A 17566-nucleotide genomic window follows, 5' to 3' on the forward strand; every position below is an offset into this window, starting at 1 on the left:
GATCGCGTTCTAAAAATCTATGCATCTTATTGGCTCATTCACTGTCAATTGTAAATATATTAAGGCGTGCTCAAGGCATTGGCGTTTGTAGTTTTATGTTCTCACCGCTTTCATCGTCTGGTAAGCAGATTCGTGGCCATGAGTGCACTTTTAGCAAAAACATATGTTTATTAATAATATTTCACATATTTTATATGTTTTTTTTATTTTTTTATAATGACTTGATCCCAAAAGTGTTAAAACGGCGCGCCACTTGGCAGCACAAAAATAACTTCAACTCCCGAAGTCCTTGTAGGTTCACCTCTGGACAACAGAGCGAGCCCCGGTAGAATATCGCACAAACTATCGCTCCTCCTCAATCAACCGAATGTTGACGTTTACAACAGGGACTGCAGGCCGCTCCTCTACAGCTTGCTGACAGCACGAGCTTGGACTTTCCAGCCGAGACTTGAGGGAGAAACGTCTAGTGCAATGCCAGCAAGACAAGGTTGAATGCATCAAATTGAGGAAATGGGCGACAGCAACGATAGAGTCCCCATGATGACACGCAGGACAAGGAGATCAACCATCGGCCCCACGCCAGCGGGTGCCAATTCGAAACATGCCAATGGCAGCAAGCAGGGCAGCGCAAGGGAAAAAACGCCAAGCCATCCGAGCCACAGCAACGGGAAGGTGAAGGAGGAAAAACAGGTGCACGAGGCGGTCAGGACACAACAGGAGAGGAGCAAAATCGGCGAAAGACTCAGGTAAAGCATAACACACGGCTTTATGAGCTCACAGACACGTCTTCAATCCCTGATGTATTCAGCTCTAGCTGCCTGTCATATATTTTGTCACTCAGAATGTTGTTATGTATTGAAGGCTTTAGGTGTTAACTATAGGTTCCTCAGAATATGAGGCCAGGTTCACGTACATAATGTATGTTCTCTTTGCTTAGCTACATGTTTGAAATAAATCTAGGCCACATGTCTATAGACTACCTTTGCAGATCAGGTAGCTATTCTGCGGTGAATTTAAATATGCTACACCGGTGCAGCTATGGCTGTACACAATTCAGTGATCCTCAATCCTGGTCCTGGCTGGGTGACCCACAACAAAGTGTGTAGGTTTTTGTTCTAGCCCATCACCAAACCACCTGATTCAACCCCTTACTACTGTCTTCCCAGCTGCCATGTCCTCCAGGAGTCCCTGCTCAGCTCAGCCAGTGGATACAGTAACTATAGAGGCATCCTCAACTGGTGCGTGGTCATGCTGGTAGGTGCTAGTCTGCCTTCTGTACATAGGAAATTGCACATTCAATTGTCATCCACATCCTATGATTAAGGAAATATGGACATGTACACACCATAGAAATATAATGTATTAATCTATGGTACACACTCATCATAATCATCATCATCATACTGGGGCCAGTATGAAAAATGTATGCACTCACAAACTGTAAGTCGCTCTGGATAAGAGCGTCTGCTAAATGACTAAAATGTAAAAATATAAAAATATATATATATATATATATATATATATATATATACACTACCGATCAAAAGTTTTAGAACACCTACTCATTCAAGGGTTTTTCTTTATTTTTACTATTTTCTACATTGTAGAATAATAGTGAAGACATCAAAACTATCAAATAACACATCTGGAATCATGTAGTAACCAAAAAAGTGTTAAACAAACTAAAATATATTTTATATTTGAGATTCTTCAAATAGCCACCCTTTGCCTTGGTGACGGCTATGCGGACTCTGCCACTGGCATTAAGCAAAGCCTGTGTGTCTACCAGGGTTCCCGTTAGCCGGTAATAGCTAGCGTTTGTCCGTTAATTTTTTATTTATTAAGAAAAGCTGATAAATAAAATTTGGTGCTGGCCAATTGTCCGGGAGAAGAAGAAAAAATTCCATTGCATTTTAACCTCTTCATTGATGGCAATACATGCTTATCGGTCTTTAGGTTAATTTGCATAATTTAGTGGAATTAAATTGGCATGTGTGTACAGTATATTTGTTATGTATCTTATCACATGCGTACAGCATACAGATACAGAGCCTTTGAGTGGAAAATCTCAGACAGCGCAAGAGCTGCTGCAGCATCTTGTGGTGCTTTCAAGACAACTGGGAACCTTGAAAAATACGAGGTCAAATCATGACGTCAGTGATCATCAGGTCGGAAAGTCAGAGCTCTAGAAAGAGGCCAGAGTTCCCGAGTTGGAATTCAGAGTTGGATGATCGTTCAAAATGTTTTTTTTCCCCAGTCGGAGCTTGTTTTTTTCCCAGTCGTCTTGAACGCACTGAAGTCTGAGATTTCCGAGTTCCCAGTTGTGTTGAACGTTGCGTCAAATGGCAACAGAAGGCAGGCTTCATCAGTGCGTCACACACCACTTTGCAACGAGCTGGAGGCAGTATGCATTTTGAAAACATATACTTAATTGTTTGAAACCTGAACGTTTTAATACATATGAGGCATGTCTTGCCTTGCTTCAAAGTAGCCTATTAGATCTCCTCTCTTTCTACATTTCTAACTGATATTTTCATCTCTGTCACAAACTGCTTGCATGTTCAGTGGCCTTTTGACCACAGTGTGTTCCTGCTAACTGCATTATGGAAGGAACATTCACACGTAGACTACTGCCTTGTGCACATCGCTGTGCTTTATAATATGAAGAAATAAAAGTTTATCAACATGTGAAGCTAAACGTTCTGATCTGTTGCATCAGACTCGTTGCTTTTTAACATTTCTTTAATGTAGCCGAGGCCTATTGGTTGGATGAAATTAGGATCTATCGTCCCACTACTGTCCCAGAGTTTGTTTTGGAATAAGCCATTTCTTTTTCGACAAGCTGACCAATAGAATAGGTAGCCTAGACTTTTATATTATAGTAGATTGACATAGGCTAGTGATTTTACTGTTCGTTACTCGTCTTGTGGGCTGAGGAAAAGTAAATGTGGACAGTTATTCTAACATGTTCAAAGTGCACATCAGAATTCGGTAATGACCACACATCGTTGCATCCTCGAGTTGCATGTTCTGTTAATATGAATGACCATATTCTAAATGTGATTTCTATCATTCTGAGCACCGTGGGTGGACGCCCTAATCAGGTTACGCACCCAACGCATATGGGTCTGGTAAATTTCTCAAATGTCTGGTAAGTTAAAATGTTGCCGGTTAAATGTCCTGCCCACATTTTCCTAACTGAAACCCTGGTGTCTACGTATGCTTATGATTCAACCCTATACACGTCAGCAACCACAGCTAGTGAATGAAATCACTGCAACCCTAAACAAAGAGTTGCAGTCAGTTTTGGAATGGGTGGCCAGTAATAAACTGGTCCTGAACATCTCTAAAACTAAGAGCATTGCATTTGGTACAAATCATTCCCTAAGTTCTAAACCTCAGCTGAATCTGGTAATGAATGGTGTGGCTGTTGAACAAGTTGAGGAGACTAAATGACTTGGTGTTAACTTGGATTGTAAACTGTCATTGTCAAAACATATTGATTCAATGGTTGTAAAGATGGGGAGAGATCTGTCTGTGATAAAGAGATGCACTTTGATCCTCTTCACTGTAATCAGAGGGCTAATATCAATACCATGCCAGTCTCTCATGGCTAAAAATAGAGGAGAGACTGACTGCATCACTTATTTTTATAAGTAACATTAATGTGTTGAAAATTCCAAATTGTTTGCATAGTCAACTTACACACCGCTCTGACACACACACTTACCCCACCAGACATGCCACCAGGGGTCTTTTCATAGTCCCCAAATCCAAAACAAATTCAAGAACATGTACAATATCATATAAAGCCATGATTGCATGGAACTCCCTTCCATCTCATATTGCTCAAGTTAACAGAAAACCTGGTTTCAAAAAAACAGATAAAGCAACACCTCACGGCATAACGCCTCTCCTCTATTTGGCCTAGATATTTTGTGTGTATGTACTGATACGTAGGCTATGTGTGACGTTTTTAAATGTATGTAGTTCTGTCCTTGAGCTGTTCTTGTCTACTAATGTTCTGTATTATGTCATGTTTCATGTTTTGTGTGGACCCCAGGAAGAGTAGCTGCTGCTTTCCCAACAGCTAATGTGGACCCAAATAAAGTACCAAATCTGGGCCTGGGATTCTTCCCCTGTTTTGCCACTGAAATCGTCTAGGCCTATTTATACTTAAACCGCTTTCACAGAATCATCTCCTGATCTAAAAGGTGTTTTGAAGACAGACATTCAGAAGTAGGCCACTGCTGCATTTTCATAAAGCAGGCTGTGCAGAAGCCTCTGGTTGCTCTGTGAGCCGTCGTCACTCTGTTGGTTTCAGTCTGGTCTTTGATCTGTTTCAGCTAGAAGCCAGTTGCTGTAGGAGAGGTGCCCTGAGGATAGAGCCACAGAGAATACAGTGATGCTGCTGGCAACTGAGCAGCCATATTGGGGCTATTAAAATCAATCTGCATGGACCCACATTGTCCTTTTTAGACTCTGGAACTCCGACTGCAATTTGTAGTATACCGTATTGAATACTCTTCTGTCAATCACTTCTCTCCTGTCAAGGAGGGTATTAATTGGATCTGTGAAGACTCAACTCTGATCAGCTTTGAGGGTGGGTGGGTGGGTGGATGGATAGTTGATCATCTGTCCATCTCAGTAAGCCTACATTTCTTGCTTTCCTGCCAATGGCTACAGGTGTACTGATACCTAGCAGAGCTAGGCAGATGATCTCAGCTTCTCGTGTGCTGTTGTCTACACAGTGAGAATCATGCATAGTTAACCGTTGTAACCCAGCGGTGAGGTAATGTCTTTCCGAGCTGTCTCTCAATAGCAATGGTAAACATTGTTGACTTATTTTATCCACACTACGCCTGTGCACGGAAAACATAAAAACGATAATCAGTTTGATAAGAGTGGGGAAACTCGTCCCTCGCCCTCTTTATATATTGTATTATGAGAGAGAAGTGTTATATGAACAATGAAGAGACTTGGGGACTTCGGACGAGAGCCGATGCTTCTTGGCCATGTGTCATACAGCTTGCCTCGTTCAACTCTCCCACTCACCCACTCACTCTCACACACACTTCTTGATCGCTCTCTTGCTCTTATGTCAACAAACTAAAACGTATCTTTTACATTGTAGCGGTAACGGAAAAGACCGTTACAGTCACCACCCCTCTCTTGCCACTTTGGCAGATAGACTCCGTGGTGGGTATTTAACACTGTAACATGTTGTCCTTCTGTTTCTCTCAGTGAGAGGAGGCTGATAAGAGTTCCTACTCTAATCTCTCTACGATGTGTCACTTCAAATATTTGGACTCCTTTTACTACTCCACTCTGCCTGCCTCATGTAGCCTACAGGCGGACAGGTCAACCAACACAACCAGGCATGCACAAAATAATTATTCTGCATAGGTCCATTAGATAAACCGGAGGTCCATTTTAGCTAGGTTTAATGCAGTCTCTGATATTTTGATCAGTCAAGTTTGCACTGTTTAGATAAGCAAGGTTCAACCTATTGACACAGTGCAAACACGGTCTGCCAGGTATGCTAGGCTGCTGGCATTGTTACAGTAATGGAGTGGGCAATGGGCATTAGCTGTCATTTGACTTGGCCGAGGAGGCCAGAGAACTCATGACCCCCCCCGTCAAGTGTTTGATTTGTCAGATGACGTGCTACAGTTAATTCTGTCCCCAAGGGTAAGGTCAAGTGAGGACACAGTCTGAGGTGAGAATTAGTTATTCCTCTGAGGGTAGACATTTTCCTGCTCTCCTTCAAATGTGTGACTGGAAGTTCAAGGGTATTTGATCGTTTTTCTGTCAGAACATCCAATAATACGCATTTCTAACTTGCACGGACAGAGGGGAGGAATTCTTAAATGAAAATTACTGAAATTAATACGGACAGAATCCCATGTCTTCTAGCTAAAAATAAACACCCATTTATTTCTGTTTGAAGAGAGACTGCTGGAAAAGCTTGCCGTCGTCTTCAAAGCATCTGAGAGAGAGAAGTCTAATTTCCAAAGCCGGTATTAATCTGTCTTTGAAACATGATCGCTATGACGTTCCCCAGAAATCATCCTTATATTCTTTGTACCCGGTAATGAATAATTATGAAACTCAAGTGTAAAATTGCTGGCAAGAGGGGATATGTTAGCTAGAAAACAGATCTAACAGCGAGGCATGTCCACAGAAATAGAATGTATTTTATTTCTATGGGCATGACGTCCACGGTCCTTTTTTGCAACAATCCTTTACAGATGGCTTACCACATTGTCTTACGTCAGATTCCGCCTGACGAGCGTTGTGTAGGAGTGACGCCATTTGACGTAAGACAATGGGCTCACCAAGGATATTATTCTGTCACCATGACGCCCAGCTAGTTAGAAAGGGCTGGTTCCTCTGCATGTGCTGCTTAATGTAGGCCTAACCAGTCTTCTATTTCAAGAAAGGGCTCTGGGCCTAGGCTCCATCTATCCACAGTATGTAGGCTGTGTCAATAAACCATCAATATTACAGTTTCCCTATCTAACAGGTCATGTACACTATATATACAAAAGTATGTGGACACCCCTTCAAATTAGTGGATTCGGCTATTTCAGCCACATCCATTGCTGACAGGTGTATAAAAAAATAGAGCACACAGCCATGCAATCTCCATAGACAAACATTGGCAGGAGTTTGGCCTTACTGAAGTGCTCAGTAACTTTCAACGTGGCACCGTCATAGGATGCCACCTTTCCAACAAGTCAGTTCGTCAAATTTATGCCCTGCTAGAGCTGCCCATGTCAATTGTAAGTGCTATTATTGTGAAGTGGAAATGTCTAGGAGCAACAAAGTGGTAGGCCACACAAGCACACAGAACGGGACTGCTGAAGTGTGTAGCGCGTAAAAATCGTCTGTCCTCGGTTGCAACACTCACTTCAGAGTTCCAAACTACCTCTGGAAGCAACATCAGCACAAGAACTGTTCGTCGGGAGTGGAAACGCGTTCTCTGGCGTGATGAATCACGCTTAACCATCTGGCAGTCCGACGGACGAATCTGGGTTTGGCGGATGCCAGGAGAACGCTACCTGCCCCAATGCATATTGCCAACTGTAAAGTTTGGTGGAGGAGGAATAATGGTCTGGGGCTGTTTTTCATGGTTCGGGCGAGGCCCCTTAGTTCCAGTGAAGGGAAATCTTAACGCTGCAGCATACAATGACATTCTAGATGATTCTGTGCTTCCAACTTTGTGGCAACAGTTTGGGGAAGGCCCTTTCCTGTTTCAGCATGACAGTGCCCCCGTACACAAAGCGAGGTCCATACAGAAATGGTTTGTCAAGATCGGTGTGGAAGAACTTGACTGGTCTGCACAGAGCCCTGACCTCAACCTCATCGGATACCCGTGGGATGAATTGGAACGCCGACTGCAAGCCAGGCCTAATTTCCCAACATCAGTGCCCGACCTCACTAATGCTCTTGTGGCTGAATGGAAGTAAGTCCCCGCAGCAATGTTCTAACATCTAGTGGAAAGCCTCCCTAGAAGAGTGGAGGCTGTTATAGCAGCAAAGGGGGGACCAACTCCATATTAATGCCCATGATTTTGGAATTAGATGTTCGACGAGCAGGTGTCCACATACTTTTGGTCATGTAGTATATGTTAGGTTAGGTAGCCAAAGGCTACATGCATAATTGACACTTAACTACAATACATGACCAAATGTATGTGGACACCTGCTCGTCGAACATCTCATTTCTTTGTATTAAATCATTATAGCCTTTTAAATTCATTTGTCTGTGGCTTTAGGTTCATGCGATGGTGCCTGGAGAGCAGGCCAGCAGCAGAGAATATCCTCTCACTGCTTCCAGAGCCACTGAGGATGCTAAACACTCATTTGGCCACTCTTGCCAGGCTGGGCAGAGATGTAAAGTTTTTTTTATTTTTTATTTATTTTTCTATAGGTAGGCCTAACGTTTTTTAGGCAAAATAACTCAATCAAAACGGAAAGCTCCTTGAACGTGGTAATATGCCAGGCCTATTGGGCCAAAATCAATGATGGCCTGTTGTATAGATAATAGAACAAAAATGAAGGAAACTTTTAAGAGATCTGATTTTTAGTGTATAAATACTTTGCTACAATGACACACTTAGTTATCTACCCACCTCATTCCTTTCTTTTAGCATGTGCACGTTGTAATAAGTACCCCATCATGCTTTCAGGATGCGTGTCTTTTCAGATTCCACAGTGATTCTTTAGTTGTGGACACTACATCACCGCACTCCCTCTCTTGCTCTTGGTCCTCATCTTTGTAAGTCACCTTGATTTAGCACCTGTGTGTTTTATCAGTTTCTTTATGAAAATATTTAGCGAACTCCATGACAGTAGCTAAACCAAGGGTCTATAGCAGCGCACAAGTAGACTACAAATGCATGCTGGGCCGGGCAAGCCCTGAGCTCGTGAAGTGAGCGCTATTGGAGGAAAATTGGAGCGGGGCGAGAAGGCCGACGCTCCAGCCTTTGGGAATCTCACTCCGCACTCCAGTGAAATTGGGCACGCTCTGTTCCAGCTCCGCTCACATACTCTGCTTAGGAGAGAGTCATGTGAATGTGCATAGAGGCACTGCAGATAGTCCGGATGACTGGGAACTCACCCCCAGTGCAGAACTGGTCCGTCCGCACCACGCATGAACAAGTGAATCTATATTCGGAGAGCCTGTTTCTGTCCTGCCCTTGACTTTGGTGCATGGCATGTGATGTCCATGCATTCTTCTTCGCAAAACTCCCTGATCTTCTCAAAAATATCAGTTTGTCTAGTTGTGTCTAGTCCAGGTGGTGCTTGTACAGGCAGACCATCTATGGGAGGAAGGACGTCAGAGTTGCGCAGCAGCTGAAACCTGGTCCCGACTGAGTCCGAACGCTCCTTGGCGACAACAACACCAAGCTACAGAGCATCGAAGCTGTAAAACTGGAAAATAGACCAAAAATGAGGAAGACATTACAACCTTCCATAACATCAATTCACCTCCCAAGTTTAGATAAGAATAACAATGCAATGAAAATGATATCCACCTGAAGTGCTGGTACTGCTTGATCTGTGGCAGTGGCCTGAAGTACGGAGTCAGGTGTTGTAGCCAGCCATAGCTTTCCACCAGCACTGTACCATCCTCCAGTCCAACCAGCTGTGGGATGTTGACCCCTGTCACCGTACCATCCTCCAGTCCAACCAGCTGTGGGATGTTGACCCCTGTCACAGTCCTTCACCACACCAGCAATCTCTGACTAAGTGTTCACTCTGGTCTTTCTGAAGCGCTGCCTGATAAGGCCGAAGCACCAGTCGGGGGCAAACTTGGTGTGACCTGTGATCAGGAAGTGAAGGTCCAGACTGTGGTGGACCTTGTGCATGATCCACCAGGCGCAATACCAGAGCACAAATGTGTTCTTGTTTTGGCCACTGTAGTTGTCACAATTCAGGTCCACATGTGTTTCCCCATCTCCATAGTTGGTGAAGAAATGGTGCATGTAGTTGATGACTGCGCGGCTGCCTTTTGCTGGATGACATGCCTTCATCAATCAACTAGTTGACTTGTGTTATTCCTTCACAGCAGACACCAAACAAGCCACACTTTGTGAGGAGTTAAAAGTTAAAAAGTAGATGAGACCTGGCTACATAGGGTCAGAAAAGCACCTGAAAACAACAACAAAAAACATTAGAGAAATGAAAAATGAATTGTCACATCCCTGTCAGTCTGTCTTTACACAGGTCAGTGAAAGACACGTGCCTGCTTCCCATTTTTATTTATTTATATATATATATATATATATATATATATATATATATATACACACACTACCAGTCAAAAGTTTGGACAGACCTACTCATTCAAGGGTTTTTCTTTATTTTTACATTGTATAATAATAGTGAAGACATCAAAACTATGAAATAACACATACAGTGGGGAAAAAAAGTATTTAGTCAGCCACCAATTATGCAAGTTCTCCCACTTAAAAATATGAGAGAGGCCTGTAATTTTCATCATAGGTACACGTCAACTATGACAGACAAATTGAGGAAAAAAATCCAGAAAATCACATTGTAGGATTTTTTATTAATTTATTTGCAAATGATGGTGGAAAATAAGTATTTGGTCACCTACAAACAAGCAAGATTTCTGGCTCTCACAGACCTGTAACTTCTTCTTTAAGAGGCTCCTCTGTCCTCCACTCGTTACCTGTATTAATGGCACCTGTTTGAACTTGTTATCAGTATAAAAGACACCTGTCCACAACCTCAAACAGTCACACTCCAAACTCCACTATGGCCAAGACCAAAGAGCTGTCAAAGGACACCAGAAACAAAATTGTAGACATGCAGCAGGCTGGGAAGACTGAATCTGCAATAGGTAAGCAGCTTGGTTTGAAGAAATCAACTGTGGGAGCAATTATTAGGAAATGGAAGACATACAAGACCACTGAAAATCTCCCTCGATCTGGGGCTCCACGCAAGATCTCACCCTGTGGGGTCAAAATGATCACAAGAACGGTGAGTAAAAATCCCAGAACCACATTCACCTAGTGAATGACCTGCAGAGAGCTGGGACCAAAGTAACAAAGCCTACCATCAGTAACACACTACGCCGCCAGGGACTCAAATCCTGCAGTGCAAGACGTGTCCCCATGCTTAAGCCAGTACATGTCCAGGCCCGTCTGATATTTGCTAGAGTGCATTTGGATGATCCAGAAGAGGACTGGGAGAATGTCATATGGTCAGATGAAACCAAAATATAACTTTTTGGTAAAAACTCAACTCGTTGTGTTTGGAGGACAAAGAATGCTGAGTTGCATCCAAAGAACACCATACCTACTGTGAAGCATGGGGGTGGAAACATCATGCTTTGGGGCTGTTTTTCTGCAAAGGGACCAGGACGACTGATCCGTGTAAAGGAAAGAATGAATGGGGCCACGTATCGTGAGATTTTGAGTGAAAACCTCCTTCCATCAGCAAGGGCATTGAAGATGAAACGTGGCTGGGTCTTTCAGCATGACAATGATCCCAAACACACCGCCCGGGCAACGAAGGAGTGGCTTCGTAAGAAGCATTTCAAGGTCCTGGAGTGGCCTAGCCAGTCTCCAGATCTCAACCCCATAGAAAATCTTTGGAGGGGAGTTGAAAGTCTGTGTTGCCCAGCGACAGCCCCAAAACATCACTGCTCTAGAGGAGATCTGCATGGAGGAATGGGCCAAAATACCAGCAACAGTGTGTGAAAACCTTGTGAAGACTTACAGAAAACGTTTGACCTGTGTCATTGCCAACAAAGGGTATATAACAAAGTATTGAGAAACTTTTGTTATTGACCAAATACTTATTTTCCACCATAATTTGCAAATAAATTCATTAAAAATCCTACAATGTGATTTTCTGGATTTTTTTTCCTCATTTTGTCTGTCATAGTTGACGTGTACCTATGATGAAAATTACAGGCCTCTCTCATCTTTTTAAGTGGGAGAACTTGCACAATTGGTGGCTGACTAAATACTTTTTTTCCCCACTGTATGGAATCATGTAGTAACCAAAAAAGTGTTAAACAAATCGCCACCCTTTCCCTTGATGACAGTTTTGCACACTCTTGGCATTCTCTCAACCAGCTTCATGAGGTAGTCACCTGGAATGCATTTCAATTAACAGGTGTGCCTTCTTAAAAGTTAATTTGTGGAATGTATTTCCTTCTTAATGCTTTGAGCCAATCAGTTGTGTTGTGGGGGGTATACAGAAGATGGCCCTATTTGGTAAAAGACCAAGTCCATATTATGGCAAGAACAGCTCAAATAAGCAAAAATACAGTCCATCATTACTTGAAGACATTAAGGTCAGTCAGCAAGGAACATTTCAAGAACTTTGGAACATTTCAAGAACTTTGAAAGTTTCTTCAAGTGTAGTCGCAAAAACCAAGCGCTATGATGAAACTGGCTCTCATGAGGACCGCCACAGGAATGGAAGACCCAGAGTTACCTCTGCTGCAGAGGATAAGTTCATTAGAGTTACCAGCCTCAGATATTGCAGCCCAAATAAATGCTTCAGAGTTCAAGTCACTGACTCATCTCAACATCAACTGTTCAGAGGGGACTGTGTGAATCAGGACTTCATGGTCGGATTGCTGCAAAGAAACCACTACTAAAGGACACCAATAAGAAGAAGAGACCTGCTTGGGCCAAGAAACACAAGCAATGGACATTAGACCGGTGGAAATGTGTCCTTTTGGTCTGGCGTCCTAATTTGAGATTTTTGGTTCCAACCGCTGTGTCTTTGTGAGACGCGGTGTGGGTGAATGGATGATCTCCGCATGTGTAGTTCCCACCGTAAAGCATGGAGGTGGGGGTGCTTTGCTGGTGACACTGTCTGTGATTTATTTAGAATTAACCAGCATGGCTACCACAGCATTCTGCAGCGATACGCCATCCCATCTGGTTTGGGCTTAGTGGGACTATCATTTGTTTTTCAACAGGACCGAACACACCTCCAGGCTGTGTAAGGGCTATTTTACCAAGAAAAAGATTGACCTGGCCTCCACAATCCCCCGACCTCAACCAAATTTGAGATGGTTTGGGATGACAGAGTGAAGGAAAAGCAGGTAACAAGTACTCAGCATATGTGGGAACTCCTTCAAGACTGTTGGAAAAGCATTCCAGGTGAAGCTGGTTGAGCGAATGCCAAGAGTGTGCAAAGCTGTCATAAAGGCAACCTAACCAGAACCTGTTCCCGACCCTCCTCCACCTGCTGCCCGCTGCTGCTGGCCTTAGCAGATTCTGCCTTTAAGCTCCTGAAGTTGCCGGTAATAAGCTACACCAGCGGTCGGCAACCTTTTCCATTTGGCATGCCAAGTTATTGTAACATTTCTAGTGATCTGTGTGCCAGTTATGATTTTCATATGCACATCTCATTTAAGGTCTTCACATCTCAATCAATGTCATGTGGTTAATCAAAACTCGTATCTAAATGAAAATGATACAAATCTAAAAGTAACTTCTATTGCCATTGTCAATATGTAAAAATAGCCTACATAAAGCCAACAAATAAAAAGATTGCAGCCTGCAGGTAGAAAATATTGTGTAGCCTAGGTTGTGCGCTCTGCAAACAACGTGTCCACTCCTACAATGACAACGGTAAGACTGTAATAATAATATATTGAATGCATTAAAATAAATTACCATAACCAAACAAACTTAGTTTAGAAATTATGGTAATTAACGGTAAATGTACTACTGGGTGATACTGGTCTGCCATCCTCGCGGACTCTGCAATGGATTACTCCACTCAGACAGGCGTATCTTCGTGAATCAGACAGGTGTCTCGTGTGCCATAATGTTTTGCCACTGCTCAACAAAATAAATCGATTAAATGGAGTCAGCCCTAAAGCACATTTTACATTTATATTTTAATAATTTAGCAGACGCTCTTATCCAGACCGACTTACAGGAGCAATTAGGGTTAAGTGCCTTGCCCAAGGGCACATTTCGGTTACTGGCCCAACGCTCTTAAGTGCCAGGATACCTGCCACCCTCTGATTACGAAATGTCTTCTATTGCAGGTCTTGAGCAATGCACGCCTTTTCCTGGAGAATCTTATAAAGTAAGTATCTGCAGCTAAAGGCACCCCAAATAACTATTAGACTAAGGCTATGTTAAACTTCTATATCATCATTCGTTGATCACTGAGATCCTAATTGTATCTCCCATCACGACTGCAGATCCATTCATTTTGACCACAGCTTCTGTAGTAAGCCCCTCATTTCTACCAGCATGTTAAATGTGCAACCTGAGGGGAAAAAATTCTAGACCACCTTTACTCCACACACAAAGACGCGTACAAAGCTCTCCCTCGCCCTCCATTTGGCAAATCTGACCATAATTCTATCCTCCTAATTCCTGCTTACAAGCAAAAACTAAAGCAGGAAGCACCAGTGACTCGGTCAATAAAAAAGTGGTCAGATGAAGCAGATGCTAAGCTACAGGACTGTTTTGCTAGCACAGACTGGAATATGTTCCGGGATTCATCCAATGGCATTGAGGAGTACACCACATCAGTCACTGGCTTAATCAATAAGTGCATCGATGACATCGTCCCCACAGTGATTGTACGTACATACCCCAACCAGAAGCCATGGATTACAGGCAACATCCGCACTGAGCTAAAGGGTAGAGCTGCCGCTTTCAAGGAGCGGGACTCTAACCCGGAAGCTTATAAGAAATCCCGCTATGCCCTCTGACAAACCATCAAACAGGCAAAGCGTCATTACAAGACTAAGATCGAATCGTACTACACCGGCTCCGCTCGTCGGATGTGGCAGGGCTTGAAAACTATTACAGACTACAAAGGGAAGCATAGCCGCGAGCTGCCCAGTGACACAAGCCTACCAGACGAGCTGAATCACTTCTATGCTCGCTTCGAGGCAAATAACACTGAAACATGCATGAGACCATCAGCTGTTCCGGACGACTGTGTGATCACGCTCTCCGTAGCCGATGTGAGTAAGACCTTTTAAACAGGTCAACATTCACAAGGCCGCAGGGCCAGACGGATTACCAGGACGTGTACTCCGAGCATGTGCTGACCAACTGGCAAGTGTCTTCACTGACGTTTTCAACCTCTCCCTGTCTGAGTCTGTAATACCAACATGTTTCAAGCAGACCAGCATAGTCCCTGTGCCCAAGAACACTAAGGTAACCTGCCTAAATGACTACCGACCCGTAGCACTCACGTCTGTAGTCATGAAGTGCTTTGAAAGGCTGGTCATGGCTCACATCAACACCATTATCCTAGAAACCCTAGACCCACTCCAATTTGCATACCGCCTCAACAGATCCGCAGATGATGCAATCTCTATTGCGCTCCACACTGCCCTTTCACACCTGGAAAAAAGGAACACCTATGTGAGAATGCTATTCATTGACTACAGCTCAGTGTTCAACACCATAGTGCCCTCAAAGCTCATCACTAAGCTAAGGACCCTGGGACTAAACACCTCCCTCTGCAACTGGATCCTGGACTTCCTGACGGGCCACCCCCAGGTGGTAAGGGTAGGTAACAACACATCTGCCACGCTGATCCTCAACACGGGGGCCCCTCAGGGTGCGTGCTCAGTCCCCTCCTGTACTCCCTGTTCACTCATGACTGCATGGCCAGGCACGACTCCAACACCATCATTAAGTTTGCTGATGACACAACAGTGGTAGGCCTGATCACCGACAACTACGAGACAGCCTATAGGGAGGAGGTCAGAGACCTGGCCGTGTGGTCCCAGGACAACAACCTCTCCCTCAACGTGATCAAGACAAAGGAGATGATTGTGGACTACAGGAAAAAGAGGACTCGAGCACGCCCCCATTCTCATCGACGGGGCTGTAGTGGAGCAGGTTGAGAGCGTCAATTCCTTGGTGTCCACATCACCAACAAACTAACATGGTCCAAGCATACCAAGACAGTCGTGAAGAGGGCACGACAAAACCTATTCCCCCTAAGGTGATTGAAAAGATTGGCATGGGTCCTGAGATCCTCAAAAGGTTCTACAGCTGCACCATCGAGAGCATCCTGACTGGTTGCATCACTGCCTGGTATGGCAACTGCTTGGCCTCCGACCGCAAGACACTACAGAGGGTAGTGCGTACGGCCCAGTACATCACTGGGGCCAAGCTTCCTGCCATCCAGGACCTCTACCAGGCGGTGTCAGAGGAAGGCCCTAAAAATTGTCAAAGACTCCAGCCACCCTAGTCATAGACTGTTCTCTCTGCTACCGCACGGCAAGCGGGACCGGAGCGCCAAGTCTAGGTCCAAGAGGCTTTTAAACAGCTTCTACCCCCAAGCTATAAGACTCTTGAACATCTAATGTTTTTTAAAAGTCATTTTAGCTGACGCTCTTATCCAGAGCTTAGTTAGTGAGTGCATACATTTTTCATACTGGCCCCCCGTGGGAAACGAACCCACAACTCTGCCGTTGCAAGCGCCATGCTCTACCAAATGGCTACCCAGACTATTTGCATTGTCTGGGTAGTCTCTGTTTATTATCTATGCATAGTCACTTTAATAACTCTACCTACATGTACATATTACCTCAATTACCTCGACTAACCGGTGCCCCCGCACATTGACTCGGTACCGGTACCCCCTGTATATAGCCTCGCTATTGTTATTTTTACAGCTGCTCTGTAATTATTTGTTACTTTTATTTCGTATTAGTTTATATTGTATATTTTTTATTTTTTTGGGGGGGGGTATTCTTTCTTAACTGCATGAGGGCTTGTAAGTAAGCATTTCACTGTAAGGTCTACACCTGTTGTATTCGGCGCATGTGACAAATCAAATTTTGATTTGATAACTATCTCCTTGTGAACAAAAATAGTATCCATCCATGTGACTTTTTTTTTGTCTCTTTCCCTCCTCTCTGATAGATATGGGATACTGGTGGACCCTATCCAAGTGGTTTCACTGTTCTTAAAAGACCCATATAGCTGGCCTGCACCATGCCTTGTCATTGGTATATAGCCTAAACCAGTTTCCTCTTTGGCATGCTAACCATATTATTGTGGTTGTTGTACATCTTCCAAAATCTATTTATTTGAAAAGTTCATTATCTGGCTTTTGTTGCTTAGCAACCTGAGTCTATACCTGTTTAAAATACCAGCAACTGTTTTTCCACCAAGTGTGGGCAAATGTTCTCATTTTGGAACAATATTGTTGCAATATTATACGGCTGTCTAATGTGTTTTTATTGTATCTCTCCTGTAGTCTCGAACGTGTTCATAATGGCAGCTTTGTACACGGAGCGGAGGCTATCAGTGGTGAGTGTCGTGCCATAATGTCTGGGACTAATGTGAACGATGCACTGTGAAATCTTACTAATCTCTCTGTTGCTCGTGAACACAAGCATTTCAGACATCCGTTAGATGGAAATGGAGGGGGACATCTGTTATGTTGGTTCTGCATTTCCCCCTAACCAAAACCAATGTGGCTCCTCTAGCTAGTTGACAACAAGGGCTGTTCTTTGTGTCTTTGGAAGGTCACTTGTTTTTTTTGTTTTTTTTATATAAGGATTATATTGTATTTCCCCCCCTAATATGTATTAGATAGGTGAAAGACTGACAGGAGGTGGGAGGAGAGGGAAGAGGATGTACTAGAAAGAGTGGGCCGGATTCAAACCCACACTCTCACTGCTACCCACACTCTCACTGCTACCCACACTCTCACTGGTACCCACACTCTCACTGCTACCCACACTCTCACTGGTACCCACACTCTCACTGGTACCCACACTCTCACTGGTACCCACACTCTCACTGGTACCCACACTCTCACTGGTACCCACACTCTCACTGGTACCCACACTCTCACTGCTACCCACACTCTCACTGCTACCCACACTCTCACTGCTACCCACACTCTCACTGGTACCCACACTCTCACTGGTACCCACACTCTCACTGGTACCCACACTCTCACTGCTACCCACACTCTCACTGCTACCCACACTCTCACTGCTACCCACACTCTCACTGGTACATGTATTCTGGAGGCAGCAGCTTAGATCACTATACAACCCCAGG

General features: G+C 44.0%; 1 protein-coding gene across 1 annotated transcript in view; it reads left to right on the forward strand.

Moving 5' to 3' along the window:
• The first annotated feature begins 132 nt into the window (after window positions 1-132).
• Window positions 133-17566, forward strand: part of LOC121586773 (diacylglycerol O-acyltransferase 1) — a 29462-nt gene continuing 12028 nt past the window's right edge. The window contains exons 1-5 of the mRNA XM_041903745.2: window positions 133-746; window positions 1167-1254; window positions 13558-13598; window positions 16415-16500; window positions 16752-16804. Coding sequence (XP_041759679.1) covers window positions 493-746; window positions 1167-1254; window positions 13558-13598; window positions 16415-16500; window positions 16752-16804 — 522 coding nt within the window. The 5' untranslated portion in view covers window positions 133-492. The remainder of the gene's footprint in view (window positions 747-1166; window positions 1255-13557; window positions 13599-16414; window positions 16501-16751; window positions 16805-17566) is intronic.

Source organism: Coregonus clupeaformis, chromosome 17 (genome assembly GCF_020615455.1).
Source record: "Coregonus clupeaformis isolate EN_2021a chromosome 17, ASM2061545v1, whole genome shotgun sequence".
Classification (NCBI taxonomy): Eukaryota; Metazoa; Chordata; class Actinopteri; order Salmoniformes; family Salmonidae; genus Coregonus; species Coregonus clupeaformis.